Raw genomic sequence first — 22,906 nt, 5'->3', positions numbered from 1 at the left:
GACATCATATCAAACAGAGCTGGATTTTAACACCTGCTTCATGAAGAAGCTGTTCGATGTCTCACGTCTTTATAACAAAGAGAAGATCAGCCATAAATCTGGTTTAATATGATGTTTGGAGTCTCCAGCAGGAGTTTCCATAAACTCAGGTCCTCTCATGTTTCCTTAAAAAAGAACTTCAGCATTCCTGTCTGTCTCCGTCCTCACAGGTCGATCCGGTTCCAGCCGTCTGTTAGATGAGTCCGGTGAAGATGAAGATGAAGATGAGACCGCTGTGTGGCTTCGTCCTGATGACTCTGGTCGTCTTCGTCGCCGCCCGGCCCAAAGCAGGTCAGTCTGAGACCAAGAGAACCATGGAGACAAAAGACAGACGGGCCTTCATGGTCCTCCTCCCAGACGGGGGACGTGAGTCCGTAAATCCAGCTCACGATATATTTCACCTTCTTGTGGTTTAAGTTGTTTCATGAGAGACTCTGAGGTCAGCAGACAATCCTTCAGAGTTCTGAGACTTTTCTGTGTCGGTTGTTGTTGTCGGTCTGAAGAGAAACGAGTTCAGAGACGACGTGTTCGACCGCGTTCTGCCGTCGCCAGACTCATATTATTATTATTATTATTATTTTAAACCAATAAAAAATGTAAATCATCGTCAGACGACAGTCGCTGGGTTCCAGGTTAAATATCAGTTCCTCTTTCTCTCCACAACGACGTTTATATTCACCAAATATTATGTTTTGTTCTTATTCTGAAAAAGACAATATTCCTAATAACCTGTTTACATGGTGCGGATCTTTATTCATAAGCAGATATCTATTTATAGTTATTATGAGCCAACGGACCACAGGAATGCACTTCTTTTCTTTCTTTATAAGATTGTGTAGTTTTAGTATTTTATCATTTTTAGAAACAAAAAAAACAGAAAAACTATAAAAAATAAAAAAAAACAGTCACAACAAGCTTTCTTCCACAAATAGATATAATTCATATAAAATATAATCCTGTTTACTTAGATTCTCTATTTTTTACTGAGATCTACGATTGTCTTTATATTTGTTGTAAGTGACCACGTGGTCCTGACTCTGCTCATGAGCATCAGAATCAGGACTTCAGACCTTTGGAAGCTTTTCATCTGCAGCAGCAGGTTGACGATGAGGTGGACGTATTTATAAGACGTTCATGTCCGTTTGAAACCAAAGAGTCAAACAGTCCCACACGTCTCGCTGACACCGAGTCTCTTCTGCTGCAACGTTCAGTAGTAAGAAATCCTGGACGAGCATGAAGTCTCACACAAACACACAGACTGAAGACTAACGTCTAAAGCAGCTGTCTGAGTCCTGGAGGACGAGGTTCAGCAGGAGACACTTTGCTCACATTATTCAAACAGACTACTTTTCTTCTTTATTCACGTTTGTTCTCATGAAAAGACAGAAACAACAGTGAGTTCGTTCTGCTGTCTGTTCACTGAAGACATCAATCAGATCACATGATAAATAGAAATGTTTGTATTTTATCGTAACATTACAAAATGTACAAAATATTTCTCACCACAGAAGAAATCTTTTCTTTGATTATTCCTCACCTCTCATCCTAAGAAGACTTTCCATCTCCTTCCTCCCCGTTGAATGTTTTTCTTCCTTCTCTCAGGTCCGGAGCACAAATGTAAGTCCGGTCCGGTGGATCTGGTCTTCCTCATCGACAGCTCCCGCAGCGTCAGACCACACGAGTTTGAGACAATGAGGAAGTTCATGATCGACATCCTCAGCACCCTGGACATCGGACTCAACGCCACCAGAGTGGGAGTGGTTCAGTACTCCAGCCAGGTACAGAGACCAGATCTTCATCCGGGTCTTTATTCCTTCTTCTACTGTGAAGTGATAGAGGTGAGGATGATGAAACTTCTGTCTTCAGGTCCGCAGTGAGATCTCCCTGAAGACGCACGCCAAGCTGGACGCCATGGTGAAAGGCATCAATGAGATCGTCCCCCTGGCTCAGGGAACCATGACCGGACTCGCCATCAGATACGTGATGAACGCAGCTTTCATCGCCGAGGAGGGAGACCGGCCGAAGGTAACGCGACTCAAGCTTCATTTCCTGTGACTCATCGGTGGTCGACTCTCAGGACTAGAAGATTCAAAGAGGTTCAGACTCTTCATGGGACCAAATACTCGCTGCCAGCAGGTCACGTCAGGGATTTGGTTCAGAACGAACGAGAACACAATACAACTTCACACCTAAATATCGTTTTATCTTAGATTCGGATTTAATAAAGGAACTATGGAAGCCCATTTACGCCACTGTGATGAAAAAATAAAGATCCTGTACTATCTCTTATTTATGACTTACTATCTCTTATTTATGACTTACTATCTCTTATTTATGACTTACTATCTCTTATTTATGACTTACTATCTCTTATTTATCACTTACTATTTCTTATTTATGACTTACTATCTCTTATTTATGACTTACTATCTCTTATTTATGACTTACTATCTCTTATTTATGACTTACTATCTCTTATTTATCACTTACTATTTCTTATTTATGACTTACTATCTCTTATTTATCACTTACTATTTCTTATTTATGACTTACTATCTCTTATTTATGACTTACTATCTCTTATTTATGACTTACTATCTCTTATTTATGACTTACTATCTCTTATTTATCACTTACTATTTCTTATTTATGACTTACTATCTCTTATTTATGACTTACTATCTCTTATTTATGACTTACTATCTCTTATTTATGACTTACTATCTCTTATTTATCACATACTATCTCTTATTTATGACTTACTATCTCTTATTTATGACTTACTATCTCTTATTTATCACTTACTATCTCTTATTTATGACTTACTATCTCTTATTTATGACTTACTATCTCTTATTTATGACTTACTATCTCTTATTTATCACTTACTATCTCTTATTTATCACTTACTATCTCATAATAATGACTTAGCATCTCATAATAATGACTTAGCATCTCATAATAATGACTTAGTATCTCATAATAATGACTTACTATCTCTTATTTATCACTTACTATCTCATAATAATGACTTAGCATCTCATAATAATGACTTAGCATCTCATAATAATGACTTACTATCTCTTATTTATCACTTACTATCTCTTATTTATCACTTACTATCTCATAATAATGACTTAGTATCTCATAATAATGACTTAGTATCTCATAATAATGACTTACTATCTCTTATTTATCACTTACTATCTCTTATTTATCACTTACTATCTCATAATAATGACTTAGCATCTCATAATAATGACTTAGTATCTCATAATAATGACTTAGTATCTCATAATAATGACTTACTATCTCTTATTTATCACTTACTATCTCTTATTTATCACTTACTATCTCATAATAATGACTTAGCATCTCATAATAATGACTTAGCATCTCATAATAATGACTTAGTATCTCATAATAATGACTTAGTATCTCATAATAATGACTTACTATCTCTTATTTATCACTTAGTATCTCTTATTTATCACTTACTATCTCTTATTTATCACTTACTATCTCTTATTTATCACTTACTATCTCTTATTTATGACTTAGCATCTCATAATAATGACTTAGTATCTCATAATAATGACTTACTATCTCTTATTTATCACTTAGTATCTCTTATTTATCACTTACTATCTCTTATTTATCACTTACTATCTCATAATAATGACTTAGCATCTCATAATAATGACTTAGCATCTCATAATAATGACTTAGTATCTCTTATTTATCACTTAGTATCTCTGGTATACTAAGTCATTATTTTGAGAAGGTTTCTCATTATAATGACTTACGGGATCTTTATTGTTTTTATTACAGTGGCGTAAATGGGCTTCCATAAGAAACAGTTAAATAAATTAATAAAAGCTCTTTTTTCTTGTGAAACGTTTCTGCACTCGTTGTTTATAACCTGTGTTTTCCGCCTGTGGCTTTAACCCCGTCCTTCCCACGTCACCTGAGCTCTGATCTGGATGTCTTCCGTCCTTCAGGTCCCCAACGTGGTCGTGATTGTGACGGACGGACGTCCTCAGGACCGCGTGGCCGAGGTGGCGGCCGAGGCCAGAGAGAAAGGCATTGAGATCTACGCCGTGGGCGTGGCCAGAGCCGACATGGCGTCGCTGAGGGCCATGGCGTCCCCGCCCTTCGAGGACCACGTCTTCCTGGTGGAGTCCTTTGACCTCATTCACCAGTTTGGACTCCAGTTCCAGGACAAGCTCTGTGGTAAGACTGCTGGACAGGAAATGACATCACGGTCCGTAGAAACCCAAAGTGTGCATTGTCTTCTCATAGAAATCTATGAAAAAAGACAAACGTGATCCGTTACATTCATCTGGAGGTTCACTTTGACTTCATGTCAGGTTTTATTATATTGTTGCTTTTATTTTAGTTTTTTGAGAGAATGTGAAATGAACATTGTCGAAAATGTTATTTTATTTGACATTAAACAGAGATTCTCCTGAGATACCTGACTGATGAGGAGTCTTTGTTTTACCTCAACACAAGACGAGTTAAAAGCCTGAAACTAAAGGTCGTGCTGCTGGCTTCATTCTCTATGTCATTAAAAACACAGAGAACGTCTCGAACATAATACTTTTTCATAACAGCCTTTAAGAACGAGATATTACGAGACGGAAAAAGAGAGTAAAGGCACAGAGATGAGGTTTAAAGACAACGAACATGAAAGAATCAATCAATCAATCAAATAAAGGAATATGACATCTTAATATTATGTTAAAGTTTGCAGACTTTTCATCCTGACGCTGCTGTTTCAGACTCAAACATGATAATCAAATCAAATTAAGTTTATTTTTCTTTAACATGAAACTTTTTGACGAATCAAAGTCGGATCAAAGTCGTCGTGTGATGTCACTTCAGTCGGCGTCGGTTGAAACTAAAAGTTAGAAAAAGTCAAACAATGTGAAGTCAGAGAGAAGTGAGGCCTCTGGAGCTTCACCTGAACTGTTGCTGGTATAGATGCATTGTGGGTAATGTAGGCATCAGGTTCTGAACTATATCTCTGGTTTCTGCTGCTTTGATACATATTCATCATTAACTATTCAAGTTTAAATGAATAAAGATGTCATTAGTTATTGATCGAGTTTAACCCGAAAACAAAACAACCCGACATCTGTCATCATGATTGGTGCACAGACTGAGCCTTCAGATCACAAAGTATCACGTGACCAAAACATCTGTAGCTTCAGCAGAAACCGGCGAGTTCACGTAGAACCAAGGAGCTGATTGAGTAAAACGGCTTTAACACATGGACCCTCCAGCTCCTGATACTGGAGCTGATGTGTGTCATGGACCCTCCAGCTCCTGATACTGGAGCTGATGTGTGTCATGGACCCTCCAGCTCCTGATACTGGAGCTGATGTGTGTCATGGACCCTCCAGCTCCTGATACTGGAGCTGATGTGTGTCATGGACCCTCCAGCTCCTGATACTGGAGCTGATGTGTGTCATGGACCCTGACTTCTCTCTGCTGCAGGTCTGGACCTGTGTCTGGAGTCGGACCACGGCTGTGAGCACATCTGTGAGAGCTCCCCGGGCTCCTTCCACTGCCTGTGTCTGCCCGGATACTCTCTGAACCACGACGGGAAAACATGTGCAGGTAACAAAAGAAGGTCTCACACAGGAAGTGAAAGAGCTCTTCAGACAGACAGACGGGGAGAAGAAGACGTTCAAATCCCTTCAGCTGGTGTCAAACACAGACTGAGAGGAGAACCGGACGTTTAAAACATGGACTCCATCCTGCAGAACTCAATGAGACTCCAGGAGGAGGACTCTCTGGACTGGTACCAGTATACATGTGAGAGGACACACTCAATCATTCATGTGTGTGTGTGTGTGTTTCAGCCATTGACCTGTGTGCTGAGGAGAAACACGACTGTGAACAGATCTGCGTCAGCTCACCTGGTTCTTTCACCTGCGACTGCAACAAAGGATTCAAACTGAACGAGGACGAGAAGACCTGCACAAGTTAGTCACACGCACACACACACACATGCACACACACACACTCACACACACACACACACACACACACACACTCACGCACACACACACACATGCACACACACACTCTCACACACACACACACACACTCACGCACACGCACACACACACACACACACACACACATGCACACACACACACACACACAGCTCCTGGCTTCATGTTAGAAATGTGTTTGGCTTGAATTCATGTTCATCAGAGCTGAACTGGATTCAGAGCTTCACAAGCTGCTGACTCGTGATTTCTCTGCTGACTCATGATTTCTCTGCTGACTCATGATTTCTCTGCTGACTCATGATTTCTCTGCTGACTCATGAAGCTCAGTGTGGGTTTGCAGCACGTTCCTCCTGTTTGTCTCAGTAACAGAAGTCCTTTATGTTCCTTCAGCCTGAACTCATTCAAACACTAAAACACGTGTGTGTTAAGATTAAGATTAAGACTTCCATGCAGCTCTAACAGAACTGGTGAGGTGTTGTGCTGACGTTGACTTGTTGAAGTTCAGTTCTGTTGATGGAGCGACAGGAGGAACGTGGTCGTGACGCCGCTGCTCGCTCCGCTGCTCACGGCCTCGCTGCTTCTTTCCTCCCCTCAGTGATCGACTACTGTTCGTTCGGGAACCACAGTTGTGATCACGAGTGTGTGAGTGTGCTCAACGGCTATCACTGCCGCTGTGACGGTGGACACCGGCTGCTGGACGACGGCAAGAGCTGCCAGGGTGAGTAGACGCACGAGAAGCTGAAAGCCTCGCCGCTAATGACACACATTCAAACACACGGCGTCCAGCTGAGGGGAGAGCTGTCTGACACACACACACATGAGTTCACCTTCCACCAACAGGAACACGGGTTCACCGGCTCATTGATCATCTCAGAGCCCTCGAGGGAGAATCGACTTCACTGAGGCTGTTAACACACCCGCCTCACGTGGAAAACATGTTACTGCTGCTACTTGATTCTGAAACATGAATGAAAGTATTTCTATCTCTGGTTGCTTTTTTTAAATGTAGATTTAAAACCATGTGTTCTTACCTTCACAATCTGAGGAGGACTTTTCTACATCACCACTCAACCTGCAGCTATAATGCAAGAAAATAAGCAGAGACATGTGGTTCATGATTCAGTTCAGACCAGGAGACAAACCTCCAGTTCTTTAAGAGAAGTCAGAGCTTCATGTGTTAAAGCTGCATTCTCTCTAGTGTCCACCAGGGGGCGACTCCTCTGGTTGTATAGAAGTCTATGAGAAAATGACTCTACTTCTCTCTTGATTTATTACCTCAGTAAACATTGTAAACATGAGTTTATGGTCTCAATCTCTAGTTTCAAGTCTTCTTCAATACAGCATGATGTTCATTTAGTAAATGATGGTCCATTTAGAGTCAAACAGACCATAAAGCAGGGGATGCTTTAGGGGCGGGGCTACACAGTGATTGACAGGTCTCTACGTCACTCCTCCTCAGTCCACATATGGTCACTTCCTGTTCACCGGTTGATAAAAACAAGATGGCGACGGCTTATAATCTTTATCATGAACCCTGAACCTCTACTGGAGGCCTCGTCCATGTCAGACAAAGAACACGAGCCGTCCCACTCACTCATACCCGATCAACACCCGATCAACACCCGATCAACACCCGATCAACACCCGATCAACACTGCACACATTCACACACACGTCTCTCGGTCACACAGCGCCGTCTGCAGTCTGCTGTTCACAACCGCTCGATGAATAATAAGAAAAGCAAAGAGAAGAGAAGGAACACGTTGTTCACCTGCAACTAAAGAAGATACTAAACCTCATTCAGAGCTTATAAACCAGATCAATTATACTTTTGATCTGGTTCCTCAGAGATTTATACTTATTATTATAAATGAAAGAACATATCACAGATTAACAGACATTAATGCTTCACATTTACTCCAACATTTGATCCAAAAAGCATCTGATTGAAACTGTGTCCATGATCAGTATATTTTACAGTCAAATGTCTTCAACGCACACACACACACACACACACACACACACACACACACACTCCTTAACTGAATGTGTGTGTGTGTGTGTGTGTGTGTGTGTGTGTGTGTCATGCAGCCATTGACCTGTGTGCTGAGGGGAAACACGACTGTGCACAGATCTGCGTCAGCGCTCCGGGCGTCTTCACCTGCGAATGCAACAGAGGATTCAAACTGAACGAAGACGAGAAGACCTGCACACGTTAGTCAGGCCACACACACACACACTCACACACACACACACATGCACACACAGCTGCACACACACACACACACTCTGCAGCCTGTAACCGTCTCTCAGATGATCAGCAGCATCTTTCGTCTTCTGATGAAAACACGATCATCTTGAAGACACGTAGAACCAAACGCACACAGAAGCAAAGAGAAATGTTCCACTGTGTCAAAATCCCTGTGTGTGTGTGTGTGTGTGTGTGTGTGTGTGTGTGTGTGTGTGTGTGTGTGTGTGTGTGTGTGTCATGCAGCCATTGACCTGTGTGCTGAGGGGAAACACGACTGTGAGCAGATCTGCGTCAGCGCTCCGGGCGTCTTCACCTGCGACTGCAACAAAGGATTCAAGCTGAACAGAGACAAGAAGACGTGCACGAGTCAGTGAAGTTGTGTTCTGAAGGTTCCTCGTGTTGTTTCTGTGACGTCGGCACATCTTTAAGGAGTAAACTGAGGAGGACGTTTGACTCACATGAGATGGTGTTTCTGTGAACTGTCTGCAGCTCTACAGGCTGAGAGAACTGTTCTGTGATTTGATCTCAGGTTTAAAGTGAAGCCAATAAACACCAGTAAGTACTAGTGTGTGTGTGTGTGTGTGTCTGCAGACATGGACCTGTGTAACACCGTGGAGCACCGCTGTGAGCATCAGTGTGTGAGCGCTCCAGGATCGTACTACTGCGTCTGTCCAGAGGGTCAGCTGCTGCAGGACGACGGGAAGAGCTGCGGCAGTGAGTCCGAGTCTGAGAGAAGACTTAACACCATGTGACGGATCATAAACGTCATCGCTCATTTATCATCCTGTAAAGATTCAAACTCACAGGCAGCTGCTCCGACTGGTGCAGAACCGATGCATCATTCCTCAAGTCTGATGGAAGATATGGAAACGTTTAATACGTCATAGATCAACCGTTTTGTTCAGATTAAACCCAGACTCTGGTAACAAAGTCATAACATCAAAATGTGCAGCATCATAGATTTTACAACATGAAGAAACATTCTTGATCCGGCAGACTTTGTTGTTTAAAGAACATTTTACAGCTGGAAAACGTTTCTGAATGTTTATTTTACTAATCGATGTAACAAACGCACATCTGAGAGACGTTTGTGTCCCGTTGATGTGCAGGATGAATGGATCTGTTTAATATTCTCGTGTCTCTTTCAGCCTGTAAGTCGGCCAACATCGACCTGGTGCTTCTGATCGACGGCTCCAAGAGCGTTCGCCCCCAAAACTTTGAGCTGGTGAAGAAGTTTGTGAACCAGGTGAGACTCATCATGTGTTTCACGAACAAATTCAAGTCTTCATCATCACGTCTCTGCAAGAACAAGCAGCTCGTTCACAGAACAGTTCTGATCAAAGGTTGATCTGGATCACCAGCGGATCAACAGTGCTAACATGCTAACATGCTAACATGCTAACATGCTGCTCCCTAACAGATTAAGGAAAGGTATCAGTCACAGACCCCCAAACAGGAGACAACCTCCGGTTCTTTAAGTGAAGCCGACGCTTCACGTGTTAAAGCTGCATTCTCTCTAGTGTCCACCAGGGGGCGACTCCTCTGGTTGTATAGAAGTCTATGAGAAAATGACTCTACTTCTCTCTTGATTTATTACCTCAGTAAACATTGTAAACATGAGTTTATGGTCTCAATCTCTAGTTTCAAGTCTTCTTCAATACAGCATGATGTTCATTTAGTAAATGATGGTCCATTTAGAGTCACACAGACCATAAAGCAGGGGATGCTTTAGGGGCGGGGCTACACAGTGATTGACAGGTCTCTGCGTCACTCCTCCTCAGTCCACATATGGTCACTTCCTGTTCACTGGTTGATAAAAACAAGATGGCGACGGACAAAATGCTGAACTTGAGGCTTCAAAACATCCACAAACCATGACGACCACTTCTTATATTCATAACTTAATCTCAAATATTCAGCAACAAACGTCAGAGCGTTCATTTGTTCACATGAAGTGACAATATGAATATTTTCCATTTAAAAGGCAATAATGAACATAAACATAAGCTCTTTTCTTCCTCCTCCTCCTCCTCCTCCTCCTCCTCCTCCTCCTCTAGGTGGTGGACTCTCTGGACGTGTCGGCACACGGTACCAGGGTCGGTCTGGTCCAGTACTCCAGCCGGGTCCGGACAGAGTTCCCTCTCAACATGTACCACAGCGCTGACGAGATCAAAGCCGCCGTGATGAAGGTGAAGCTGGTGCAGCATTTACATCTCTGAAACATCCGGTTTAGAGACCGGAGGATCCTTTTAAAGGAGGGAACATGGATCCTGGAGGACACGTTCTTATGTGTTGCTGTCCTGGTGTAGGTGGACTACATGGAGAAAGGCACCATGACGGGTCTGGCCCTGAAACACATGCTGGAGACCAGCTTCTCAGAGACCGAGGGCGCTCGACCCGCCGCCCGCAACATCCCCCGAATCGGACTGGTGTTCACGGACGGACGCTCGCAGGACGACATCACGGAGTTCGCCAAGAAGGCCAAAGAAGCCGGTGAGACTCAGGACCAGGTCTACAGTCTGTCTCCTGCAGACCTGCTGTTACAGGCTTGTGTGTGTCTGTGTGTGTGTGTGTGTGTGTGTGTGTGTGTGTGTGTGCGTGGTTTGCAGGTATCACCATGTACGCGGTGGGTGTTGGGAAAGCTGTGGAGGACGAGCTTCGTGAGATCGCGTCGGAGCCGGTGGAGAAACATTTCTACTACACCACCGACTTCACCGCCATCAGCACCATCGCTGAGAACCTCAAACTCAACGTGTGCCCAGGTACCAGACTCAGGACTACGTCCCCTTACATGTAGTTTACATCCGCTTATTTTAACATTATGACACTACGTCATGTTTAGATTTAATATCATACACACTGCTTTATTTGACAGGCCTGTGTGTGCGTTTATAAGACTCAGAGTCTCTGGGTGTGGATGTGTCTCCGTACACACACGCTGATCACATGACACATGGAAGGTCGTTACCAACCTCTGAACACCTGAACTCTCCCTTCAACAGGGCTGGACTGCAGCAGGAAGTCACCTCCACAGTTTATCACCAAATCATTAGTGTAAAGAATTTGACTGATGTTGTATAATTACTGAAACATATATGTTCTGTATATGATGGCTGGAGATCCTGGTCAGTGGGCAGATAAAGATGTTATGGAGGCTCGTTCAACAAAAGTCAAATCAAAAACTCACATGTGACACCAGTCATGATGTCATTAATTCATGACGTCATGATGTCATTAAGTCCTGATGTCATGATGTCATGATGTCATGATGTCATGATGTTCTGCTCTTTGGCTCCATCTGTTGACAGAAGTACATGACAGCAATAACTAAATATCACAGAGAGAATAAATGAAGGATCAAACATGAAGAGTTGTCACTCAGAGGGTTAACTTGTTGTTCTGAGTTGGTCCAAGTTCAAACTGCAGCGCTGCATCGTGTCACATGATGAGCATGATGAGCATGATGAGCTACCACCTGCCTCTGAGAGACATGATGTGTTGATGTTCTGCAGAGGAGAGTCAGGGAGAGATCGAGGTGAAGGACCCGTGTGCCTGTGAGAGTCTGGTGGAGTTCCAGCAGGCCACCATGAGCAGCCTGGAGCAGCTCACCAACAAACATATCCTTCTAAACAAACGTCTTCAAACACTAATAACTAGTTTTATCTGCAGGCTGACAGACCAGCAGCCGGTTTATCATCTGACCTGAGGTGAGACACAGACTTGAAGTTCCTCTGTAGGTTCATGTCCATGAGTTACACACAGAATACGAGATGTTAAAGGAACAGTGTGACATTCAGGAGGATCTGTCTGAAGACATGAAGCTAAGAATCATACGCCTCTCCCTCTCTGCTTTGTAAAGTTCATTTAAACTACTATTGAGTGTTAGCTAGCGTACAGCTCATGGTCTGCTAAGCTAATGTTAGCATTCATTGAACATGTCAAACGTCTTCCTTAACGGAGCGTCTACTGTCGGGGATGACGGCTCGTCTGGAGCAGCTGGAGAACCAGCTTCTCTCCAGGAAGTGATCCGACCTTCATCGCAGCGAGCGAGACGTCACAGAGGAAGAGGAGCAGAGTGAGGAAGAGGAGGGGCACATCAGAAACCGCCCTCGTGAGGAAGACCTTCGTCTGTGTCGATGTGAACGATCTGAGCAACAACATCACGTCAAAGTAAAGCTTTCATAAAACATAAAGACTTCATCATAAATCCCAGAGCTGGTATAGAACTGTGTTACTGTAACGTTATAACAGTAGTAATAACAGCTGTAGTTATTACTACTGTCTGTGGATACTTGATCTCTGCTGCGGTTTCATGTCGTGTATTTATAGCAGATTCTCAGTGTCGTTACATTTCAGTCTGATATCAAAGAAAAAGGGAAGTTCAGACGTTCATCACCACCGAGGTCACGATCCACACGTCTGAGTATTATTATTAAGAAGTCCTTCATCATCATCATCATCATCATCATCCGCTCACATTAGACTGGAGGAAATATGAATATTTGGTTTCTCTTGTAAACAAAACGTATATTTCTTTATATTTCTGTGTGTTTGTGTATATTTTATAACAGCTGTACCTTTTTGTATTTTTCTGATGAATCTCTGTATTACAGCACAGACGCAATAAAAGAGTCAACTTTTTACTTCTGAGTGATGTTTTGTTCTTCATGTGAGAGAATATGAATCAAACACAAACAGTTCAACATCTTCAGGAGGTTTCCTGGAACGAACGAAGCTCCATTTAACCCAGAGAACATGAATCCATCGCTCCTTCATTATCAGAAATGTTTTCTACAAACGTTGGATTGTGTGTTTGTAATAACAGATAATATGTAGTAATAACACTCTAGTGTCGTTTGTCATTAAGTGGAAATGTACCAGTTGAACCTCGTCTACATTCCCGATAATTAGACCAAATGACAGAACTCATGTTTAAAACGTATTATTACTGAAACAACTATGAGATGAGCTGTGATCAGGATCAGAGACCCACAGACCTCCTGGTGCCTCTGGACCCGAGGACCCGATCACCAGTCGACCCGCGCTCACAGAGAATCAAACACCAGAACATCAGTGTTCAGTGATGTGTGTGACGTTGTTTGTGTTTCACTGAGCTTACGTCTCATTTTATTCCCGTGATGTTCTTCTGCTGCTGCGACCGGGCGTCATGTGACCAGAGGAGATGTTCAGCTGGGTTTAGAGAAGCTGCTCTCAGCAAGAGGGTCTGGAGATACAGAACGTTTGGGATATTTGCATAATTGACTTTTATCAGCAGATCTTTTATTCCATCAATACTCTGATTACTTCCTTCAGTCCACATATGTGCCGATCCATCGTGTCATTGTTGAGATATTTCACTGGATAAGTGAGAACAAGAACTAGAACCAGATTGGCTCCTTTTGATTAAGTTGGTTCTGAAAATATTGTGCGCTGCAGGAAAAAGCTCAGGAGATCAAAGTCACTGGGATTCATCCTCTGGGGATCACGAATATCTGAACCCAGATTTAAAGAATATACACTGCTGTTCAAAAGTTACAAATCAGCTGCTGTTCTTCTTCTCTCCTTTAGTAATATGTAGTGAAGTCTGAAGAAGAGCTTTGATAATTCCGGCTTATTCTAGGCTGCTTTTATTGTGAAACTCCTGCCACTGAAACAGGAAGCTGTTCCTGTTTAAATCTAAGCTTCCTGTTTCTTTGACCAATGACAGCTGCTCTCAGAGGATCAACGTCTCTTTGAAGTCTGAACCAAAAGCGACCGACTGTCAGACCGACAACGTCCTGTGGAGCAACGCCGCTGTCATGGCAACAAAACAAACAACCAAACAATCATTTATGAGAGAGAAGAAGAAAAAGAGCAGAATCGTTTATCTGTTCCCGAGACATCAGGCGGCAGATCGTTGTTTTTATCTTGTGTATTATATATTTATTATTCATTAAAACCTGTATTCATTCCTTTGTGTTCAGCGGTTGAAAGAGGAATTATTCAGGAAAGGAAACTTAATGAACGGATTTCCTCAATAACAGTTTCAGGAACGTTTTTGCAACTTCTGCATTTGAACATTTCTCTTCTCATTCTTTACATGTTGGCTCTGTGAATACAAATCAATGTCACAGACTCAAACCATCACATTGAGTTCACCAAAGAAGAAGAATTCATGAAAGGCAGGAAACGTTAGTGTCTGTGTGTGTGTGTGTGTGTGTGTGTGTGTGTGTGTGTGTGTGTGTGTGTGTGTGTGTGTGTGTGTGTGTGTGTGTGTCTGTAACACGTATTATATGTAAAGACCAGACTTTATGGATTCCCATCATTTTTTATGTGTATTTTTTCCCCCTTGAAAAGCACTTATAATCTCAAGGAATGATGAGTAAATATTTATTATTTATTATTTATGTTGTCATATGAAGTCTGTTTTATAATGTCCATGCACGCACATAAACATGAACAATAAAGAACATTGGTCAAATATGCATAAAAAAACAGAAACTTGTGTGAACATCTTAACAACACAAGTTAATCTGATCACATGAAGAAAAACATATTTAACAGATATAAAACCTGAACATCATGTTTTCATCGTTGTTGCCTAAAGAACAGTTTTTAAATATTAGATATTGTGTTCTGATTAAACTTAAAACTGTTTTTCAAGCTGAAAACATCAGAAATCAGAAGTCAACGTCAGATTTATTTTTATTTCCCTCCTAAATGTGACGCCTCATCACAAAAAACTAAATGATTTCAGCCTCCAGACAAACTGCTGAATCAACACTCTGAGTCATTAAATGAGTTTTAATAACTCAAAAGTAGAAAAAAGAGAAGAACTCACCGATCAGTCTGAGATGAAATGAATCAGAAAGTTCCTCTGCAGAAGAAGAGTTGGCGCTCAAACATGTGAGGGCGTCGGTTAGAAAACGTTCTCCTCCCAGTGAGCACGACTTCCTCTGAAGCAGGATTCCCAAAGTGTGGCGCGCGAGCTGCCTCTAGGGGGCGCGAGAGGAAAAATGGTGGTCTAATGGTGAAATAATTCATATTAAATATAATTTTAAACAAATTAAGTGGGATTTTTCACAAAATTATGGAAGCCCATTCCTGCCAGCAAAAAAAAAAAAAGAAATCCACCCACAAAAAAAAAAGAAAAGATTATGATGTTTTTATTTTTATTTTATTTTATTTAACCGGAAAAAAGTTAAAAAAAAAAAAGATCACAATGTTTTTTTTCTTTTTTTTGGGGGGGGGGGGGAGTGAACAAAAAAAGAAATAGAGATTAGAAGTGCGCATGCGCTTCAGTGACGATCTCCTCACAGGTCCCTTCATCCCCTCGCCAGTCTGTCCATGAAAACAACATGCAAATCTACACAAGGTAACTATTACTGGTGACTTTTGTAAATGTTAGATGTTATATATCATTATAAAGTCTTTCAATCAGTCCACTGTTGCAGCTAAACACATTACAAGATTGCTGTTAATGTAGCTTTGACTATAATATATTTTTCCTTTTTTTTCCTTTTTTCCTTTCTCTGAACGTGTGTAGAGACTGGATCGGATGGTTGGCTGGATTTGTTTTAGGAGTTTTCGTTGTTCTTGCAGTTCTAGCTCTGCTTGTGTCTGTGAGGTGGATCATAATTCGCAGTAAGTTTCTCTCAAACATTCTCTCAGCGTGTCCACAATGTGCAGACATCAACACAACAGACGCTCTGATACAACGTGTGTGTCGCTCAGTGCTGCTGCTGCTGCTCATGGTCCAGTCTGAATATCTGTCAATAATATTAAAAATAAGTTTATTCATCTCTAACAAAACTGATCAAAAATCAACAAACATTACAGAATTACAAGCATACGAACTAAAAGCAACAAGCAACCACGTGTGTGTGTGTGTGTGTGTGTGTGTGTGTGTGTGTGTAGTGTGTGTAGACAATTCTATTAAATAACAGTTGCCCAGTTTAAAAAATGCAACATTCATATTTGAATAGTTGTGTAGAGTAGTAGTAGATACAATATAGTGTGTAAATATTACTTAATATTTCTCAGTAGAAAAAGTAAAGAAAAGCTAGTTAAATATACATGAAACACCTAATTGATTTTTACTGCGGTTTTGTAATTAGATGCAACGGTAGCCTGAGTAAAGATTACTGTCAAAGGCTAAGTACAATTTATGTCTACGGAAGACATTTGCAAGTAAAAGTTACTTGAATATTTTGGATAAAAAACAATTCTTACTAGTAAGTAAACTTAACTTGAGAATTCCTGAGTAAAAATTACTCAGAATTTCTGTGTGGAAATTGTTACCTAGCTTTTTTCAAGTAAATGTTACTTCTTTTTTTTTTCAGTGTGTCTAACAGGAGATCTTTGTGAAACTTGTAAAGATCAGCTGTTTGTTAGACTGACAGAATCAAGATCATCTTCATCTTCCTCAAAGGTCTCATTTATTCTTTGTTTTATATTCATGGTGATCGCTGTAACTCAACATAATTGTTAAGATGTGGCTTATTTTGTAGTATTTGACCTTGTTTTACTCTCATTTATATTTCCCTCTGTTGAGTCAACATGTAACTCTCCACTGGCCTGATGTTCAGGACTGATGCAATGTGTAACCTGGGATGATATATATAGATATATATACACATTTATAGTGTGTGTGTGTGTATATATATATATATATAAACATTAAACTAAAACCTTTCCAGTATATATACGGGAAAGGTTTTAGTTTAATGTGTTTAATCAGTTTGTCATATATTCAATAATTAATTTATAGATCTTTTTCATATTGTTTTTCTAAATTAATCCGTTAATTAAATCAGTTACTATGTTAAATAACTCATTTTCAACCAGTTATAGTTCTTGTAATTAAATGTTTTTATCAATAACTTTATTTTCATATATAAATATATATATATATATATATATATATATATATCTCAATCCTAAGGCAGAGGAAATCAATCAAGACAGTTAACATTAACAGCAGCAAAACAAATGTCAGCAAACATGTTTATTAACTTGCAGTAACACATACTTTTTATAATTTACACAGCAGAATATACACACATTCACACAGAAATTCTTTACATGGATGTCTTATTTCAATTTTAATTATTAAAATAAAAAGGTGACGTCACAGCTGTGACAGCAGCATGAACACATGAGGATCTACTGGTTGTGTTATTAGTGAAGCTTTATAATGATGAGCTCATGTAACTGTAACCTGAAGTACAGGATGGTCAAATGCAGATATTACTAACAGACTAATGTCTTCATTCAAATGTTTGTGCATCGTTCTCAGCTCCTGCTCTCTGTAACCTTTACTCAGATGACCTTTAGTAAAGGTCATTAGGTCCCCATTCAGAGTATTGAGACCCTTTACCAAGGTGGTGGCTTGATCCTCATCCGAAATTCGTCGAGTCTCAAGGTTTGTTAGCAGCAATTGACGCAGTACGTGAGACTGGACAATGAATTAGTGGGAGAATATGTAGTGATGTAGACTTTGATGGTGGAGCTATTCTCTCCCTGAGCGGGTCTTGAATTCATTACCCGAGGAGGCGCAGACTGACTCAGGCTGCTCCATATCAGTGTTGATCTGCTTGCAAAAAAAGGTAACACAACAAGAACAGAATTAACTAAATACTCAACTTCAGTGTATTCGTGTAATTCACATGTGTCAAACTCAAGGCCCGCGGGCCAAATCTGGCCCGCCACGGCATTTTATGTGGCCCCGCGAATCCGCCAGTAAAAAAAGTCAGACTTGATACAAACGACAATTATCCTCCGTCCTCTGTATCGCGCACAGCGGAGGTCCTCCCCGACCCGCACACACCTCCACCAGCGGATGTGGAGGAGATGCCACAGTCGTCACCCGCAAGCAACAGCACCTTCTGTGTCCATCATCATCATCATCTGTTGCCCCAGAGCATGCTGGGAGGTTTTACTTCGTCAGGTGGAATCAACGCCTGTATTTCAAAATAAGAGCGCACTGAAACTCCAGATAGGTTCATCGATAATAAACAGACTCAAAGAAACAGAACTTTCTTTTGTTTTAACATTATATTTATTTAATTAAACAAATATGAAAATCAGACGGTTTTCTGTTCTCACAACTGAAACTGTTCCTCGTTCACGGTCATTGAGAGTCATTAAGGTTCATCGAGGCTCTGATGTGTGAATCAACAGTTTACTACATGAATTTATTTGACGAGGACGTCCTTCACACCAAGAACCGGTCGGATCAGATCCCAGAGGTGGAATGTTCCAGGAGCAAAGCATCATGGGAAGAGCATCGGCTACGTTAATGTACATGTGATGAAAACAACGTCAACCTTAATCAATCAGTCAGAACCCATGATGTCATCAGCAGACAGCCGAGAGGAGCTCCATCGACGACGATGACGTCATCTTTTAAACAGGGGGGGGGGGGGGTTGTGTGCGTGTGTGTGTGTCTGTGATGGTTGTGTGTGTGTGTCACTGCTCGTTCTGCTGTGTGTCTGTGATGGTGGACACGGCTCCTTGTCCTTTGCTGACGTCACTGATACACGCCCACTGACCGTCCATGGACTCCTTCCACAGCGTCACCTGCAGAGAGATCACACGGCAGGAAGGAAAGTTTAGTTTACACTCAGGAAGGATCCACGAGTGGCCACGTCCCTTCATCGTGCTAACTCCTCCACTAACTCCTCCTCTAACTCCTCCTCTAACTCCTCCTCTAACTCCTCCTCTAACTCCTCCACTAACTCCTCCTCTAACTCCTCCACTAACTCCTCCACTAACTCCTCCACTATCTGAACTCCTCGGTGTACCTTCTTGTCTCCTCCACTAACTGAACTCCTCGGTGTACCTTCTTGTCTCCTCCACTAACTGAACTCCTCGGTGTACCTTCTTGTCTCCTCCACTAACTGAACTCCTCGGTGTACCTTCTTGTCTCCTCCACTATCTGAACTCCTCGGTGTACCTTCTTGTCTCCTCCACTAACTGAACTCCTCGGTGTACCTTCTTGTCTCCTCCACTAACTGAACTCCTTGGTGTACCTTCTTGTCTCCTCCACTAACTGAACTCCTTGGTGTACCTTGTTGTCTCCTCCACTATCTGAACTCCTCGGTGTACCTTCTTGTCTCCTCCACTATCTGAACTCCTCGGTGTACCTTGTTGTCTCCTCCACTATCTGAACTCCTCGGTGTACCTTGTTGTCTCCTCCAGACACAGCGAGGATGTTCCCGGTGATGGACCAGCTGACGTGCCAAACCACGTCGTTGAACTTGTGGAGCAGTTTGGCCGTCCAGGTGTTTCCCGCCGGGTCGTCACACGTCCAGATGAACACGCGTCCGTCCTACAAGGAAAGGAGACGAGGAAAGAAAAAATGTCACGTCTAAATGTTTCCTCGCGGTTTGTTCGTCAGTACTCAGGTACTTTATTTTGAAGGGTCACTTCAGTAGCTTTCAGTCTGGACTCTTTCTTCTTCTTCTTCATGTGTTTGAGAAGGAGACCGTGAAACAGCTTTTAGATACGGAGGGTGCGTTTGTAAATATCCACCCTGATCTCTGGAGAACACTGTGACACTCGCAGCTTCTCGTTTACTATTTAATAAAACGTTGAGCTGACTGTGTTACACGTTAACTCCTAACGTTAGCTATTGGTACTTGAGTAAATGTACTTCGTTACATTCCAACATTGAAACCATGAAGCACAGCTGAAGATGAAGCAGCCGGTTAATGACGCCAGATGTTCTGAGTCTCCGTGGTCTCTGGCTCCACCTGGTGGTTCAGATCTAACCTCAGCAGCTGAGGAGCCTGAAGCGCCGGTGAGTCTGACCTGAGAGCAGCTGGCGATGGTGCTGGTGGGGAGCCCGATGGACGGAGCCCAGCCGACATCTCTCACCCAATCGCTGTGAGCCTCCAGCTTCTGGTCCTCCTTCCACTGACCGTCCTCCTCTCTGCAGACAACCAGAGACGGTTAATCAGCTGCTGCAGCCTCGAGTTCACTACAACACCTGAAGAACACGTCTGACGTCGCCCAACACGTGAGGGACAGATTAAAACAAAAAGGACCGATCTTCTTGTTGATACTGAGTGTTGCTGGAGGGATGCTGAGACGGCTGTGAACATAATAAATGAAGACACTAAAGGTGAGACTCACTTCCAGAGCTTCACCAGGTTGTCACAGCCTCCGGAGACGAAGCGTTTCACACAGTTCGGTTTCTGACCCGACGGCTGATCGATGAGACTCCCGGGAACGACCGCCGGAGCCCAGCTCACCGCGTTACAGCCGATCTGAACCAAAACCACAGTTAATAAATCTGAGTAAAGAACACGTTCAGAAACATTCTGTGCGTTCCTTCACACATTCACGGAGAGGAACCGGCCGGACTCAGACTCACCGTGTGGGCGTTGCTGATCTTCTTCACGTCCCACTGCTGATCTCCGGTGAACGTGAGAAGAGAAATCGCTCCGTCTGAGCTGCCGCAGGCCAGAATCAGACCGAAGTCATACGGACCCCAGCAGACCGAGTTCACTGTGGACACACGAGGAGATGAGCCGACGCTCTGAAGCTGCACAGTGACTTCATGGAGGGAGAGCAGAGAGTTAACACAACAAGAGACATTTCACCCACCGGAGGACTCGTGTCCACAGTATTCGTACATCTTGTCCCAGGACCCGTTCTCCTCCTTCCACACGATGACTTTACGGTCGTAGGAGCAGGAAGCCAGGACGTTGCCGAACATCGGGTGAGCCCACGCCACCTGCCACACGGGACCCTCGTGGCTACGCAGACACAGACACACTACAGTTATGATCCAGTCACAGGACCAATGAGAGGGAGCGCTCACCTGTGACATCACTGCTACAGATCAAAGGATGTTTCACAAACAGATGAACTACATCAGCGGTCTGCAGGTCACCTGATCAGTGATTAATGACACAAGTTCACCTGTGAAGAGTCCAGAGCTGCTGGTCTCAGTGTTACGTGGTCTCGTGGTCTCAGTGTTACGTGGTCTCGTGGTCTCAGTGTTACGTGGTCTCGTGGTCTCAGTGTTACGTGGTCTCTTACCCTCTGAGGTCGGCGACCAGGATCTGTCCTCCGTTTCTGACGTCGAAGATCTTGACGGTGCGATCGGAGGAGCAGGTGGCGAGTCGAGTCCCGTAGTAATCCATCTGAGCATCGTGCTGAAAACAGAAGAAGAAACAAGAACAATAACACATGAACTCGTGAACACATTAATTACAGACAAATACTGCTGAAAGAAAACAAGAGAAACATTCTGAGATCCTGGAGAACGATTCGTTCATTCATCAATTCATCAACATATTGAATAACTGCTTCTTTTCATTATTTTAATATATTTGTAATCACTTTGAGGTTTGGACAGTTACTCACTGTAACATAGTATTTTTTGTGTGGAAGTTGTACTTTTACATTGTGCTAGTACTATTTCTACAGCATGGTATTCGTACTTCTATTGGATTAGAATGTGTTAACTGTGTAGTAGTAGTACATCTACGGTTACTGAGTACTTTTACAGCATGGTAATAGTACTTTAACTGTTACTGTGTACTAATACTAACATCACGTTTAAGAGGTTATGAGACGTTACGTCACTGACTGACTGACTAACAACATACATATATATATATATATGTATAATATACACACAAACAGTTAAAGATGTTGAAGCTGTTTTAGTAAACTGTCTCTTTAGCTATGCTAACGTTAGCTTCAGTGATCTGCTGATGAGACTTACGATCATGTCCTCGTGAGACGTGTCCACCGTGTTGATCACAGAAACCTGAAGATCACAAATAAATAAATCAGCATGAAAATGACTCAGAAATAAAGACTAACACATTTTAAGGATTAGCTCTCATTAGCCTGTCAGCTAACGAGCTAACACGTCCGCAGCTAACAGTTAAACAACCGTTAGCACGTTAGCACACAGCTCCGCTAACATCTTTAATTAAACGTTGTTGAACTCACCATGACTGCGGCTAAAGCACCAAACTATACTGATAAATATTCCTTATTTATTGTGAATGAATAACCCAGCTTCTACAACTGTTCCGACGTGGCAACAAGAAGCCGCTTCCGGCCGCTTCCAACAAGACGTCCGACGACTGTTTCTACCGACGGAAACACACACAGCGCCAAACAAAGGTTCCGCTAACCGATTAAATGATGAATATAAATCTAATAACGTGTTTTTAATGTTTAACAAATGTTAGTCTGCCAATATAAAGCCAGATAAAAACAGAATAACATAACGGAGTATTCACATATTTTACTTGTGTCAAAGTAGTACTACTACAGAGTAAAAATACTCTATTAGCATCAGAATACTTAAAGTACACACTGTTGATTTAGTATATTTTGTATTAACAATCTCACTCTGCAACGTAATTAGTGACTGAACCTGTCAGATAAATGTAATGGAGTAAAAATTACAATATTTAGAGAGTAGCAGAGAATGGAAATACTAGTATATATAAAAGTACCTCAAACAAGTACAGAAGCTGAGTCTATGTAAATGTACATTGAACATAACTAAAGGGAAAAGTAAACTAATTATAATCCAATAATATGAATATTATTCTGCTTGATGAGTACTTTTACCTCT

At 42.1% G+C, this 22,906-nt stretch overlaps 2 protein-coding genes across 2 annotated transcripts; one reads left to right on the top strand and one right to left on the bottom strand.

Annotated features, from left to right (window-relative positions):
- Nucleotides 1-257: 257 nt before the first annotated feature.
- Nucleotides 258-12,342, top strand: matn4 (matrilin 4; the record flags this gene model as incomplete). Its single annotated transcript, XM_079156713.1, has 16 exons — nt 258-330; nt 1,642-1,817; nt 1,906-2,064; nt 4,041-4,272; nt 5,542-5,664; nt 5,910-6,032; nt 6,661-6,783; nt 8,157-8,279; nt 8,560-8,682; nt 8,908-9,030; nt 9,465-9,562; nt 10,374-10,505; nt 10,626-10,809; nt 10,926-11,078; nt 11,829-11,933; nt 12,284-12,342. The coding sequence occupies 16 exons, from the start codon at nt 258-260 to the stop codon at nt 12,340-12,342; spliced, it is 2,109 nt and encodes a 702-aa protein (XP_079012839.1).
- A 6,000-nt stretch (nt 12,343-18,342) lies between these two features.
- sec13 (SEC13 homolog, nuclear pore and COPII coat complex component) lies at nt 18,343-22,397 on the bottom strand. Its single transcript, XM_079156723.1, has 9 exons — nt 22,270-22,397; nt 22,037-22,081; nt 21,346-21,461; nt 20,908-21,059; nt 20,675-20,808; nt 20,434-20,567; nt 20,110-20,230; nt 19,481-19,627; nt 18,343-18,876 (listed from the first exon to the last, which is right to left on the bottom strand). The coding sequence occupies exons 1-9, from the start codon at nt 22,270-22,272 to the stop codon at nt 18,766-18,768; spliced, it is 963 nt and encodes a 320-aa protein (XP_079012849.1). The 5' UTR covers nt 22,273-22,397; the 3' UTR covers nt 18,343-18,765.
- Nucleotides 22,398-22,906: the final 509 nt, after the last annotated feature.

Source organism: Pholis gunnellus (genome assembly GCF_910591455.1).
Source record: "Pholis gunnellus genome assembly, chromosome: 3".
Lineage (NCBI taxonomy): Eukaryota > Metazoa > Chordata > Actinopteri > Perciformes > Pholidae > Pholis > Pholis gunnellus.
This window is presented reverse-complemented; position numbering and strand designations above follow the sequence as displayed.